This window comes from Xyrauchen texanus, chromosome 14 (assembly GCF_025860055.1).
Source record: "Xyrauchen texanus isolate HMW12.3.18 chromosome 14, RBS_HiC_50CHRs, whole genome shotgun sequence".
Classification (NCBI taxonomy): Eukaryota; Metazoa; Chordata; class Actinopteri; order Cypriniformes; family Catostomidae; genus Xyrauchen; species Xyrauchen texanus.
In genome coordinates this window covers 10,286,797-10,302,844 of record NC_068289.1, presented here as the reverse complement: position 1 = coordinate 10,302,844, position 16,048 = coordinate 10,286,797, and the positions used below count along the sequence as shown (strand labels likewise).

General features: G+C 37.3%; 1 protein-coding gene across 2 annotated transcripts in view; it reads left to right on the top strand.

Annotated features, from left to right (window-relative positions):
* pard3bb (par-3 family cell polarity regulator beta b) overlaps nucleotides 1-16,048 on the top strand; it is a 463,809-nt gene that overhangs the window by 172,295 nt on the left and 275,466 nt on the right. The window contains exons 5-6 of one of the 2 annotated variants that reach the window (XM_052143015.1): nucleotides 187-263; nucleotides 13,675-13,761. In XM_052143015.1, coding sequence (XP_051998975.1) covers nucleotides 187-263; nucleotides 13,675-13,761 — 164 coding nt within the window. Of the gene's footprint in view, nucleotides 1-186; nucleotides 264-13,491; nucleotides 13,581-13,674; nucleotides 13,762-16,048 lie in introns of those variants that run through there. The other variant, XM_052143016.1, reaches the window with a different exon arrangement.

Genomic DNA, 16,048 nt, shown 5'->3' with positions numbered 1-16,048 from the left:
GTGGTCAACCTCTTTTATGGACACTTGTACATTTGTTAACCTGTAAAATCATGAAGCAAAACCATTTGAGAACAACTGCCCTGTTTGAGGATGTGCGGTCTCTATGCACTGTAAGCCTTTTATTTTGAGTTTGTTTTGCTGTTCATTTTATCTCACTATTTCTATGCATTTGTCCTGTTTCCATAGGGAATACACGAGCAGACTGACATGGACTTTTCAGTCGAGATGACTGGCAGCAACAAATCTGGCCATTTCAGTGTCAAGTAAGAAGCCTGTGTATGTGTGTCACATTTATGTACAGTGGGGTGAGACCATTAGTGAAAATGCTTCTATTTTGCATTCTTTTAAAATTTCATACAAGCATTAGCATAACAATAGCATATCAAATTCAGATAAAACATTTGCATATTAATTTGAGTGAAATTTAATTGAACTTAAAACATTTACATGAGTTTGAGAATTTCTTAGTAAAAGTGAAGAAACTTTCTTCATTCTGTTTATTTCCAGGAAAATCCCTGATTTTCTGTAGTTTCAGTGTATTCTCAGACTTTTGGACCCCACTGCATCTATTCTCATCTCTCTTTCTCTCCCTCATATCATTAGCTATCATCCCAATTGCTCCTGCTCCTCATTTGATAAGATCAAGGCTTTGTGGCACTTGCATATAAAATGATTATTCATTAAGCGGCTTCAGAAAGCAGAGGGGAAGGGCTCACCCAACACAAACAAACACATGCATTAATCAAGGAGTGAGATGACTAATGAGGCAGTGTGGGATTAGAGACTCTCTCTTCAGCCTCTTCTGAATCCCAGAGTGCATTAGAGCCCGGCACACACCCGGCCTTCAGATTGACACTTCTCATTCACTTTCAACTCCAACTCCTGTACACCAGAAACACAAACACTCAAACATACACACACACACACACACACACACACACGCTACTTCAGATAGGTTCACTGTGGTGTGAATTCCAATGTCATTGTGCTTTCATTATGGTCTTCAAAATAGTTGCAAAACTATGTATTTTATTGTCTCGTTATTTAAATTTGTTAATTTGTCCCAAAGTGGCTCATATTGCCATGGCTTGTTCAAAATACAGTGTTGCATTTAAAATAATGTATTGCACTTTCAAAACGCATATAGTAAAAGAAACCGTTAATACCAAATTGTTATATATTTTCCACATGTTTGTTAAACTTTAAAACTTTTTTAATAGAACACAAGTGGAGTTATTTAGCTAGAATGGGGGTTTGGATTCTTTACATTGATTCTTTAAATTCTTAAATATATCAATATGTATTGCAATATAATTTTTTTCAATAACGGTGATATGATTTTTAAACACATTTCCGATATTTTGATTGGCTACATTACAGCATGGCAATTCTATATGACGTGTGTACACAGAAGACTTATTTCACCACGCGGTCATATTATACAATTATTTTGCGTCCTCCATAATATTTTAGGTTTCGTCGGGTACAGAGGGGTCTCTTACTTGGATATTCAACTGCAGCCATCCCACTGATCTGCCACGTAACATCATATTGAGCAAAACTCAAAACAACGGTACAATATTAGGCTAATATCGGTTCACAAACAAGCTACCAAAAAAGCTAGGTAACGTTATAATCGCTAACGTTGCAGACTCATGAAAAAATCCATAGATTATCATCATTTTTTGTCATGACTAGTAGTTCCACAACTAATGGAACAATTCGAACTCCACCGGAATTGTGTGTAGGTGACGTAAATGTGGAAAGCAGGGAGTGGACCAAACCACTGTGGTGCAAGGGAGGGGGGCCTCAAAATGTTTCTGAACTTAAAATGCATTTTTTTGGCCCGTTTGTATTGTTTTACTCCTTTGTTATTTTAAGTATATATCTTTATATTTTTTACAATACACAGCATGGTTTTTAATGCCCCAGCAAGTTTTTGTTGTTGCAGTCTTTTGACAAAAAATTTCAGTGATTCGCCTCTGGCTAGTAATCTTTCAGAATTCACTCACCAGTGATTGAGTAGTGTAGTGGTTCAGCACCAAAATGTTTTTACTGCATGCTTAGAGTCTCATTCTGTGTAATATGTGTCCCAAGACGGGATCAACCCAATTAATTTGTCGCTGAATAATGTCTCTTTTAAAACCCTTTCTGTTCTTTACAGTTGTTGATCAAAAACAGAACAAGAAACATTTAATTTCAGTCACACATAGAACGATTGCTGTAAAGAAGTCATTAAACTGAAAAGTCCCCTGCCCCTGGTCTTAAAGAGACATTACCATTTTATTACTTCTACATATCGATGTAAATACAGATTAAACAAATTAGGCATGTAAACAACAAAAATTTAGGCAAAATATTGTATTAGAGGTCAACCGGTATATTGGACTAATTTATTAATCGGGCCGATAGTTGCGTTTCTTTAAACGTCTATTGGAAAAAATCAATACAGATAGTTATTGACTTTTATTATTTGCATTTTTTTAATGAATTCCTTCTTGGGTGCTTGGGCTCTGCTGGAGGGTTCTACAGTCTGAACTACTTGGTTTTGCAGTATAACGGCGCCCTCTAGAGTTAAATAATAAGCAGTCACTGACTCCGCGTGGAGTTTGTTGTATCACCTGACTAGGCTGTGAAGAGACAGATGCTTCAAAAATGTATTTAAAACACAGATAGAGAAAAGCCAAATTATGTACAAAATACACAATATTACTATTGTTGTTGTGGTACAATAAATCAATAATTTAAGACCACCAAATGTGGTTTGATAATTAATTTGTTTCTAACTAATCACTGCATTGCCAACAAGGTAGTGAGGAACATTAGCTGTTCGAATGGTAAGAACAATGTTACAAAGTCAAGGATGAAAACGGCTTACCTTTCTTCTTAATTTGGCATTTTGAATAAAATAGTCACTTATGAATTTGCGCAGATATTTTATTTGTATTTTTTTTTCTCGGGTGGAGAGGCGTCCCATTTGTTTCAGTCATGATCTAAATGTAAGTGCTCTGAAGAGGTTTTGTAGCGAAGCAGATTTATAAGGTAATATTAGTAGTAAATCATGATGTTAACCTGTTAACCTTTGCCAGAGCGCCAGCGCACGGAAGAGTTTTTTCCCCCCACAAGTTTAATGTTTATGAATAGATTTAACGTGAAAGAACATCATTAATCTTGGCAAACTATATATCATTTTAAAGGTGTAAGCCTCAAGCATCGATGATAGAGCTCTGTTTTTCGATGAAAAGCTTATAACGAATGTATTTCTTGCATTTATGTAAGCAGTACAGATCAAAACACACGTAATCAAAAACGGAGTACATACCAGTAGTGTCGTAATAACGAGCCACACACGCATCCACTGCTAAAAGTTCCAGATTGAATGGAAAGGTGAGGGTCCACTGAATAACATCCCATAGAGCATTTTTAGTCCAAAGAAACAATAACGTTGTAACATCGATGGTTATTCCTTTGTTTACATCGAGTTTCTTCAGGGTGAAGTATCATACTTGTCGGTTATGCAATAAAATTATGCATAAAAACAGACTCCCGGTAGCCGAACGTTATATGGGTGTGTTGCTTAGAGTGTAATGAACAAATTAAGACCGCACACACACACACAAATACAAAGATAGGCAATATATAGGTCAAAATATCCAAACACTGCGGTCAGTTTTTTGATGTCATGATATGCTGATCCTATTATTTTGTCTTTACAACGAAAGCCAATGAAAGAATTGAAATTATATGACTGATAGAAAATGTAGCCAAGCAGTGCACGATTCCAACGATACCCGGAAGTCTAAATTCCTCGCGAACAAGATGTATTTTTATTTATTTGAATCAGCCACTCTCTATTGAGGAGCTAACCTGCGACGTAGGCTGTGACCACACCCCGTCATTTGACAACAAACAAGCCATAGTAAAAAGACGGTTCCCCAGTCAACATCTGTTTTCGCGTCTTACTTACTGGACGGATTATCTCATCAAATGGATCGTCAAAAGAAGTTTTTTCTGCTGAAGATGTTTTATTTCGCGATCACTCGAAGCAGCGATGACGAAATTGAGGAGAGTGAAGACAGCGTCGAGGGTGATATGCTTGAGGACGGAAAAGATGGTCCAATTTTACATCGGTGAGTTGCTATGTAACATGCACACATTATACGTGTCTAAACGACTGCCCATCAGTTTGATTGTATGGACGACCTTTAGTATGAATGCTGTCTAAACGACTGCCCATCAGTTTGATTGTTGATTTATGAATGCTGTCTAAACGACTGCCCATCAGTTTGATTGTTGATTGAATGGCCAGCCACATAAAAACTATACAGAATTATTTACTTGACATGCGGTGCTAATTATCTTTCCATTCTTTCCCATGCAACAGCTGTGTGGATTATTTTATAACTGAAAAAGCATGGAACAGTGTATATGATGACTAAAATAGCTTGCAGTACCCTTCATAACATTTGGTCATTAGGTTGCTTTTGAGGTATCCAAGGAGGCTTCTTGGTACCTGGACATAGTCTTGGAAAAAATATTGCAGAAATCTCATTTTTCATAATATCTTCCTCAAATGTGAAATATAAACTGATGAGACTTGTGGGTTTCAATCAATTACCTAACTGGATTCCTCCAGGTTTGTTTTCATTTATTTTTTCATAAAATAATGCAATGTTACTTGCAGTACAAATTATCTTCAAGACACTTTAAATTCTATAAATGTTTTTCGGTGTAAGTTTTTTCAACTTTTACATTTGGGTAATAAACTCCAAAGTGTCTTCTTTTTAAATATGTCTAAATTGTGCATGTAGAGCAAATTGTTCAGTAACTACAATTATTTTAGTTTGGGGATGTCATTTCTGGGGATGTGCCTCGGGCAGGGGAGGGAGAAAGGGAACTGACATAGTCTTGGAAAAAAGCTTGCAGGAACCCCATTTTTCATTATATCTTCCTCAAATTTGAAATATAAACTGATGAGACTTGTGGCTTTCAATCCTTTACCTAATTGGATTCCTCCAGGTCTATTTTTATATATTTGTACATGAAATAATAAAACATTTTTTGAAGTTCACATTATTTATGAGGCACTTCAACTTTTATAACTTTTTATTTGTTTGAGCATTATCAACTCTGATTTATTGTTAGTAGAGTGCCAAGTGTCTTCTTTCCAAAGAGACCTTAATTGTGCCTGTGGTACACTGTTCTCAGGAGCTATATTTATTTTAATTCAGGTATGTCATTTTCAGCTGTGAGCCCCTGAGTGGGGGTGCAGGTTAACAGGTTAATGTCAACCTTATGTGAAAATGCTGTTTGAGTTTTTGTTTTGCGCACTTGCGTCAGAAGACCAATCATTAGCATTGTACATTATTTGAATGCACGCATGCAGGAACAGTTTTATAGTTTTAAGTTTGATAGTATTTTGTCTATAAAGTTTCCCAAACTTTTTTCTGCTATGATAAAATCAACTTTTGTCCAAGCTTCCTAATTTTATGACGTATTATGTACAAAAGAAACGTAAGAGCATGGTAAAATATATACATCTTAATATAAATTTGATATTCTTGAGAGGGGACATTGTTATGTAATATATGCAATGTGTTCATGTGAGGGCACATATATAAAATGCCATTCAATAATTACATTTAAAAAGACAGGAGTTGATTTTATTTCTATCCCTTTTTCTCTCTCCCTTTCTTGTATATCATTTTATAGATTTAATATAAATACATTTGTTTACACACACACACACACACACACACACACACACACACACACACACACACACACACACACACACACACACACACACACACAAACATATATTATTGTCAGTAGTGATGAAGCTTACAGTCACTATTTGACTTTGTAAGACAGTATTTTATGCAACAAACATATTGACCTGTAATATTTACATGAATATTTTCATTAATTTCAGATGGCAAAGGCTTTGAAGAAGGTACCAGTCTGGGAGAAATGTATTAGTGTCACCCCTGAAAGTGATGCTTACTAAAGTTCAGCACTATTTTACATAGAGTGAACATTTTTAAAACTATCAGCCGATTAATCATCTATCGGCCTGTTTTCCCACCTTAGTTATTGGTATCGGCAAAAAACCCACTATTGGTCGACCTCTATAATGTATGAAATTTGAATATTTAAAAAAAAGCTCAAATGTGACACACATAGAAAACTATAATATAAAAAAAATAATGATACAATAAAAATTGTCAAATGAATATTTACATAATTTACGAAGTTAGAAGGTTCTCTGTGCTATTATGAACATCATTAGCTGAAAGAGAATTTCTTTCATACTGTATGTAAGCAAAATTTACAGTATAATTGAAATATACCCAAATTAATCAGAACACAGACAGACAGTATGAAGGGTCATATCCTTTCTGCCTGACTCCTGTACTGTGTCTCACACCAGCTGCCCTCTCACCATAGCAACCGGCTTTAGCCATGGAGCATGGAAGTCTCTTTGCCATAACTGTGAGGAATGCTGGATGCTCTCTGCTTTTGGCAAATGATCCTTGAAATTGAAAGGGGGAAAAACGAATTATCACTTACACTTTGAATATAGAAATTGTGAGCCATAAGTACGGACAGCACTTTGATGATAACATTTATAGATTGTGGGAATGTTTAATTCGAGTGCTTTGTGCGTTCTTGTTGGTCATCTTACAGAAATTGTTCACCCAAACATGAATATTATTTCATCATTTACCCACCTTCATGTTGTTCCAAAGTAGTTTGCTGTATGCCCATTGGGGCACAAAGGGAAAAATAATTTAAATAATAAAAGTTGAATATTCACACTCTTTTCAATATAATGACAGTTCATAGTGACCATGTTTGTCAAACTTCAACAAGGGGGAAAAAAACACCATAAAGTACCATTCAAGTACTACTAAAATAGTGTGATGGCATGATACATGAATATATTAATAGAATAGTAGTCTACTGTATAAACAACAGTGGTCAGTTTTAATTATAGTTGTAATAAATATAATACCATAATAATTTAATATATATGGTGCTTGCTTAGTATTTATAATTTTTTATATTTAAAAAGTGTTCCTTCATTCTAAAAGCAGCTAAAGGGATGCAGTTTGTCGTACAGAAAACAATAAGCTTCCATTTGTTAACGTTAGTTAACATGAACAAACAATGAATAATACCTTTACAGCATTTATTACACTTAATGTTAATTTCAACATGCTGTAGGGTTAGGGTTAGGTTGGGGTAAAAATATATATGTTGTTCATTGTTAGTTTGAGATGTTATGCATTAACTAATGTTGAACCTTATTGTAAAGTGTTAACAAAAATTATTATAATTGGATCCGATTATCCGAGTCTTTTTGACCAATGCCTTAAAATAACTATCTAAAGAGTTGTTTGTTCATGAATCACAGCTTCCTCTCTGAGTGTATGAGCTAAACATACAGTAGGCTCACGGCGTGTACTGTCACTCTCTGATCTTCTCTTTATTGTCAGTCTGTCTCGACCCTTTCAGTCTTTATCTTTTTCTTTCTTCCTCACCCTCTCATTTTCCCCTAGACTGTTCTATATTTTCATTGTAACTTTGTCTCATTTGGCCTTTTTGCACTCCTCTGTGTGTTTCTGTCTCCCAGTTTTTCATCATCATTTTGTCGCATTGATGTCTGCCACTGTGCCCCGTTCTTAATAAGTACTTCACCTCTCCACCTTTGTTCTTTCTTCACCTCTTTCCCTGTCTGTTTTCTATTCTCTTCCTTCCTCTCTGTCTGTCTTTCTCTCTCTGTCTGTCTCTTTGCTCAATCTGATGGGCTGCAGAATCATCTGCACACTCTTATCTGCTGTGCCATTGTGCCATTGACTCCCTGCTGTCAGCCCCTCTGGGTCTTTCACACTGACACCCATTTATCATGATCCTCTCATCACCTTCTCTGCCAATCACACACATATACACTGATAACCATCCGCTTGATCAGAGAGACAGAGAGAACATCTTAAACTCTAACCCGCCAGCTTTGAGCCTGACTCCTGCATCTAACTCTGAATTTCCCCTTAACTTATCTCAAAACAGTCTGTGGGATAATATTTCAGACATGCCGCCTCTGGGACTTCAATCTCAGCAAAGATAAACAGCAATATCAAAGACTTGCCTTGTATTAGTTTCCGCCACAAGATTATACCTTGGTGCTTAAGATTTTGTAATAGAAAGCACTCCTTCTCTCTTGAATCAATTAAACGAGAGCTCTTTTTGAAGTGAAAGGTAATTGAAGGAATGAAAAGATGTGTTGTTGGTAATCTGAGGCTCAGCGGTCAGTATCACAGTGGATTAGAGCCGTATTGTGACAGCGTCAGCGCCGCGTCGGATCAATATGGCAATATGATTATGCAAGGGAAGTGTGGTGCACTGAGAGCCCCATTCTTCGCTTGAGTTTTTGACTGACAACACGGCTGTGAGCAGCTTATGTCCTTTCAGCAGCAAAGTCTGGAGACTAACATTTTATTTTCAATTTGTCATTCAAGTTTTGTTTTCAATAGTTTTCACTCTGTAACTGTAACTGTCAGTTTTAGTTTAAGTTTTTTCCCAAACCTGTACCGTTGTGTGCTGGATACACAACTTGGCAAGTTGAAAGACAATATACTTAATCATGTCTTCTTTCATGTCTCAACCCCCAGTTGGCCTTGTTTGGCCCAAGGATAATCGTCATGCCAAAGGCCATTGGCCATTAGCTCAGAGGAAGTCCAGAGGAGTCTCAATGAAACCCCGGAAGTGACAGTGGGAACGCAACTGGCCCTGACAACATGTTCGATGCTTGGGCACAGCGACTGCTTTGTGATACTCTATTAGTACAGTCAACGGCAGGCACATGCAGAACTGCACACAGACTACTGTCCATGGTTCTAGAAAAACTGGGCCTCACAAGGACAGCCTGTGCAGACTTTGCTGATGTGGAAAATTGCATCAAGCATATTGTGTGTTATCCGATCTGTAAGACGGAAAACCAAAGCATATTTACATGCAAAGCAAATTTGGTGTAATGGGCAAAAATCTGTGAGTGCTGATCATGTTTTGGTTAAATAATTTATTACCTTTCCCCGATAATCCTTTAATTCATTTATATGACCACGTAGGTTGTCGTCTTATCAAGCTTAATCGGTGTATGAAAGTGAATAGAATTTTTGAATTTTCTTTTCTGACAAATACAATTAAAAAAAAATAAATGTACTTCACATATCTGCCTTTAAACCCTTCAGTACGATCATCCCTTAGACTTACTTTGTAACAACTTCCTTTTGTAATTGGGTTCAATGGCTGTTAGGTAAAATAATAATAATACAAATATAAATAAAAAAAAATGTTTTTAGCCATTTCAGACAAAATACATAAACATCAGGATATACCGAGATTTGTTTAGCTATATCTTCCAGTCTTCGTGGCACAATACAATATTTTGCAATGACGATATAATGGGTCTGTAGAGATGCACCTTTGACTCTATGGCCTCTGCTGTGACTTTCAGTCAGGCATGAGCAAGAGTGAAGAGGAGTATTGGTTGGATAAAACATAGCGAGTTAAAGAATGTGTGGATAACCGCTCTTTCCTGAGGTCTTTGCCTCCAACACTCCCAAACAGACTTCTAGTCAAATATGTTGCCCTTGTGTAAGGTCTTAATGACTTTACCAGGCTGACCACACACAGCAATGCAAATACACACTTTTCCAGGCTACTAATACTCCCATTTGACTTTAATTCTTCCATATTTCCCCTCTGATGTATGTAGTAAGGATTGTGCATGACTGCATATGAGAGTCTATTTGGAGAAAGGAAAGATTGAAACTGTTGAGATGCTAATGCAGGAAAGAGCTGTTGGCCCAAGGCTCAGAGGACTCAGCACTGATAAGCTACCCCAGCACAGATAACTGTCAGAGAGAGAGAGAGAGAGAGAGATGGTTAGCAACAAAGATGGAAAAACAAACTGTAGTAAGCATGGATAAATCCTGTGAAATGCAGTTTCATCAACTCACCAGAAGTTGTAAAACAAGACCGGCCCATATAAGATATTTAAAACAGAAAAAGCTCCTTGAGGAGGGTCCAAGGAGTCCAGAAATAATTATGCTAGCTTAAATGAAGAAATAAAAAATAAGCCAACAACCTTCCACCTATCTCTCTCTCATTTTCTCTCCATCCCAAACTCATTCTATTCTTGTTAGCTCCCTTGTTTCACTTTCATTTGCTTTCTTTCATTCCCTTAACTCCGTATTTGCCTCTTCAGTTAAACATCCTGCATCAATAGGCAAACAAATGAATGGTGAAGAAAGCCTGCCGCATCATCTAAAGATGAGGACAGCGGATGAAAGGATGACTGTGTAACAGGAAAGAGGGGTGGAAAAAGGGCACTTGAGGCAGGTGTCCTCTTTATTTACCAGCTCTCCCTCTTCCATACAGACATAAGGTACAAAAAGGAAATAAAAGGCAGATAGGAATAAAAGAGAGCAAATTACCAAAGCTCTCTCATCTTTTCAACTCCCATCTTCAAAGTGCTGAGCTCCAGCAGCTTTGCACAAATAGGAGAGCAGTGGTTCAGATTAACAGTCTCGCTTTGTGTATCGGCCGAGTGTGGGCCGCTTCACGAGAGTTCTTGGAGAAACATGCAATATTTATTTTTTGAATAAGGTACTATTTGAATACAGTCGGCGTTTCTTTATGTGGCGGATATTGTGTGTGAGAATTCATAGATGTTTGATTGAGACTGGAGAGGATTGAGTAATGGAAAATGATTCGAACAAGGCTGTCTGTTTACTTGCAAGTGTTTAACCCAGAGTAAAACACCCCTACAGGGCTGAAATAATCCTTCTATTCAGCAGGACTTTAATTCGGCCTCACAATCAGGGATCCAGTCACTCAACAGGGATGTGGAAAGCACAGTGCATACAATCATGCTCTCAGCCTACAGCGGCAAATATACCAGACACGTGGCATTAAAGGATGACTAATGTAGAACCTGTTTACTGTCAGAATGAATAGATGGGGCTGGTAAAACTTACTTAAGCAGCACTTTTCAAATACAAGGTAACTGACAAGTAACTTTCAAGCAACTCTTCATATTTACCCATATTAAAAGGAATTTCAAGGTTAGTTACAGCTTGATGTGCATGTTTTTCAATGGTGGCATGCTGTTGATTGCCAAAGACAATATTTTTTTTTCTTTAGTGTGTATAAATGAACAGGAAACCCATTTTGGATGACACAAAACGGATTGTTGCATCAGTCTTATGAATCGAGAAATTGTTTCTCTAGAATAAAAATTCTCTCATCATTTACTCAACCTCATGCCATCCCAGATGTGTATGACTTTCATACTAGAAGATTACCTCAGCTCTGTAGGTCCTCACAATGCAAGTGAATGGTACCAGAACTTTGAAGCAAGTTTATTATTGTTAACTGAAACCGAAACTAAAACTGAAATGAAATTTCCAAAAATAACAGAAAAACTAAATTAAAACTAAAACAAAAATAAATAAAACTAAACTGAAACTATCTGGCATTACTTCAAAAATAGGCATTTTACAAAATAGTTTTTGTTTCCTTTAACGTCTCCATCTGTTGCATGGCAGACATGCCATCTACTGGCCATAAGTTTCATGTGCTTGCTCCCATGTTCGGTTATGTGCTCAATGTTTCAAGATTAGTTTGTGTAATCACATCATCCATTGCTGTTCAAAAAATAAAGGCCTACATACACTCACGACCACTAGGAACACCTGTACACCCAGAACACCTCAGCTTTCCGTTTTTGGGTGACAGTAGTGGAACCCGACCTGGTCTTCTGCTGTTGTAGTCCATTCGCCTCAAGGTTTGACGTGTTGTGCATTCCACAGAACTGTAGGTGCTGCGATTAAAAAAAAATTATACAGGAGATCAGCAGTTACAGAAATACTCAAACCAGCCCGTCTGGCACCAACAATCTTGCCATTGTCAATATCACTGAGATAAAATGTTTCCCCATTCTAACGGTTGATGTGAACATTAACTGAAGGTCCTGACCCATATCAGCATGATTTTATGCATTGTATTACTACCACACAATTAGCTGATTAGATAATTGCATGAATAAGTAGGTGTACAGATGTACCTAATGAAGTGGTCGGTGAATGTATCTCCACATCTGTAAGCCCTTCTTGGTTGTTTTTACCATGTTGTATGTCAGAATAGCTATACACTATGTTGACCTAGGTGTAATCTGGACTGGATAGGGAATTTGTTTAGTGCAATTTGAATTTAGAAATGTCTTTTAAGTTTTTTGTGTTTCAATAAATATATTTAATTTTTAAAGCAAAATCAGTCAAGCAAAAATATTCACCATATAATCGGATATCGTGATATTTTAAATGCGATTATCATTAAAATATTTTTTACATATCCCAAAAGCGGTTAAATGTTTCTTGAACAATTGTAAAATGAAGTAATTTTATGGAGACCCCCACAAACACGTGTACTCAATTCCGGGTTGCAACATGCTACCTTTTCATTTGTGCATATTTATTTGTTTTTGAATAGTCTATGTTCAATATTCACATTTTATTTTATTGAAAAACATTGTTTTTGAAAATAGTAAATTATTTGTTTGTGGTATGCTCTTTCGAAAAAATGCATCAACCAAAAATTTTTAAATTGTCTCATGTTAAAAAAAAGGTTCCCGACCCCTGTGATAAGATAATTAAAATATTTGGGTGAACTGTCCCTTTAATACTGCATAGACACTAATAGTAGTATGGTAAAATGCTATTCCAAACATAGTCACTGTCTATCACCTCTTTCTTATATATTTAGCAATATCAGTCAAACTGAATCTGTAAGACTATTGCAGACATCCATAACATTGCAAACATTGAAATTAACTAAGTTATAATGGTAACAATAAAAAGGATTCTGTAAATAGACAAATTACTCCCTGTTTAATTAAAATTGAAGACATCAATTTTAAATCAATTGTCAACCTTTCTCTCTTCCTTGCGTTTGCTCTTTCCTTCAGCAGTTCCTGCAGTGGCTCTCTGTACTCACTCATGTATGACTATGCAAATATTCTAGCATGAAGAGCTATTATTTGTAGATTAAAGGTGGATGATCACTACAGCAGTGCACCAGACCGTTCTCTCTGCAGTTATCCACATACTCCCCTGCTATATCATCACACCACATGCCAAGGACATGAGTAGGAATAGTCCACCCCAAAATGAAACTTTTCATAATTTACTCACCCTGTCATTCTGACACCATATTATTTTCTTCTGTGAATTTCAGAAGGACTTTTTAGGAAGAATGTACAAGCTGCTTCACTGGAATGACATGAGACTGAGTATATGATGACCATTTGCGTTTTTCAGTGAACTGTTCCTTTAACTGCTGAAAAAGCTGAAAAATGTGGAGCATTTGAAAATTAGTCAGCAAGACAGACATGGAAACAATTTGAGCAGGGAGTGTAGGGAAACTGAAGCGTGCTGCTGAAGCGCTGACTAACTCACAGACATGTACTCTAGTTCAGCGCTGTTGAATGCAAGAGATCTGAGGGGCAGGAGATAGTGAGTTTACACGTGTTTATGTTGTGATGTCTGACTTCCTTATAATGTGACTGATGCTGTATGTTTGTGTGTGTGTGTGTGTGTGTGTGTGTAGCAGCCTCACAAAGACGGTGGAGATTTCAGGAGAACAAGGGCCTCTAGGAATACACGTGGTGGCATACTGCTCCTCTCTGAGCGGAAGGTAAGTGCTTTGCTCCAGAATTTCTCATCCTAATACACACACACACACACACACACACACACACTTACACTCTCTCATGATGCATGTCTTGCCTGAAGCACAGTGACGGTGCTTGGGAAATGTTAAAGTCCTCACTACATATTTAGATTTCTTTGTTTGATGTTTTTTTTTTTTTTTATTGTTTTTTTTCTTCTTTATTTATTTATTTCTTATTCTGTTGTGGGTTGTTTGGGGAATGGAGTTATATTCTGTGCTGCCTTTTGGTTGAAGTCATTGAATGTGTTCCAAAACTAGTTCTGGTATGTATTTGATTCCTCCAAACAAAAAAGTGGTAACATTCTACACTCTAAAATTTACAATACAATGCAAGTCAAGGTTTCCAGCACCAAAAAGAGCTTTATGAGCATCTCAATTAGGATACGTTGCATCTCACTGCTTTTCAGCATATGTAGTCATAAGTGAAAACTTTGAAATAAGCTTTAAAAAATGCGTCTTGAGAGCCCTGCATTCTGTTGTTCTCAGTCCAGCTGTCCAACACAAGAGTGCATAATATGTGTAACACTGTGCCAGAACCCTTAGGTTTTGGGAGCCTACCAGCTTAGCCTAAAGTAGCATAACACGGCAGTCCCATAGACATTCTATGGGCGGTGTACTGGCGAGGGAAAAAAAGAGGGAGTTTTTTTTTTTTATGGATGTCTACGGAGATTCTTCATTATGCTGAATAAACTGCTTTTGTGAGGAAACAGATCACCATTTAATGAATTGACCACCTGTCCACTATTCTTAAATTTTTTTACACTAAACAAGCCTTTTGGAATGAACTATGTGTGGAGTTTAGTATGATATAATTGCTGTTTAGTAAGAGAAGTCACAGACAATTTTGCGCCATGTAGTTGTCACTTTAAAGCTCTCCCCATTCTCTTAGATGGTATCCACAAATGGTGACACTGTCGTAACACCCTAGTTGACCATTATGCTTTCTCCAATGTAACGGTCTCGCTCTCTCCATTACGCTCTCTCAAATGCAACGGAAGATCTCTGGCTGTGCCCACCTGCTCGTTGGTTTGACGAGGCGTGTTGCCTGTACAGCTGAAGTGTGGACTGCCCCCTACCGCCACATATTCATAAAAGCATCAAGGTTGTATATCAAGCTTGAATTGATTTGATGGTAGTAACATTCCTAATTATGGAATTTACATAGTGGTTGGTGGCATGACTGTGTTAGATTTAAATCGGCAGCCCTAATATTCAGTTTATATACAGTATATATGGAAAATTTAACACATTGATTTCTGCGATTAATTGACTGTTGTCCATTTTTTTTCACTTCCTAAACTTCACTAATGTTTTTCCCCACTTCCTGTAGCTAAAAATGGCATATAATAATTTCCAGCAGGTACACGCTCCACTCGACTGCACATCCTAGCACAGAAAATGCTTGTGTGGAGCAGTGCACGCTTTTATATTAAGCCCTGTTCACACTGCCAGCGACTTTGTGGCATGGTGTCGATAGACTCTGCGATCAGTGTCGCTAGTGGGCGTTCCTACTGTTTGTCGCTGTAAGGTTATTGGAGGACTGCACGTCTGGCCATAGCTTTTGAACATTTGATCATGGATGAGACCTAATACCAGTAAAATTAAGATGATATTACAATTTGACGAGGAATCAGTTCTCTTGCCTCTAAAAATTAACAGTCTCCAGTGTAGAGGGTTTATAATACGCGCAGAAGTGTTCGGTGCATTAAATCATTTACAAAACGATCAGTCTATCATGAATGAATGAATTAAACTCACTCAGAATGCAGACGGTTTATGACACTCTTTTCCATGGATCGTGGTTAATCATTTGTCTGTGGCTACAGCCTCGCTGAAACTTCTCCTCCATCTTGCCTGCACTCGTCTCCAGTCTGCCAGGAGACATATGACGTGAGTTCCGCTGTCTTCACTCTCATTGGTAGTTACTCGTCATTTGTATAAAGTTACAATTTTGTCAGCTTTGTCTTGTTGTTCTCTAAGGCGATCTTTATCGCCAACGGCCACGACAGCTCGTGTCGCCGGAAGTCGCTATGCTCTTTTTGAAAATTAATGGGATTGTGTTGCTGTCTATAGGGATTTTGCTGGTGGTGTGAATGGGGCTTTACGCACAGCACATTTCCCGGCATAATAAACACAGGAGTGGATTTATTGGATGAAAAATTGAGACTTCACAGTTGTGGAAGTGATACGGGCGAGTTTCTGTATCTCTTTGCATATCCTGAAAACACTCATTCACTGTCATCTGAGCAGC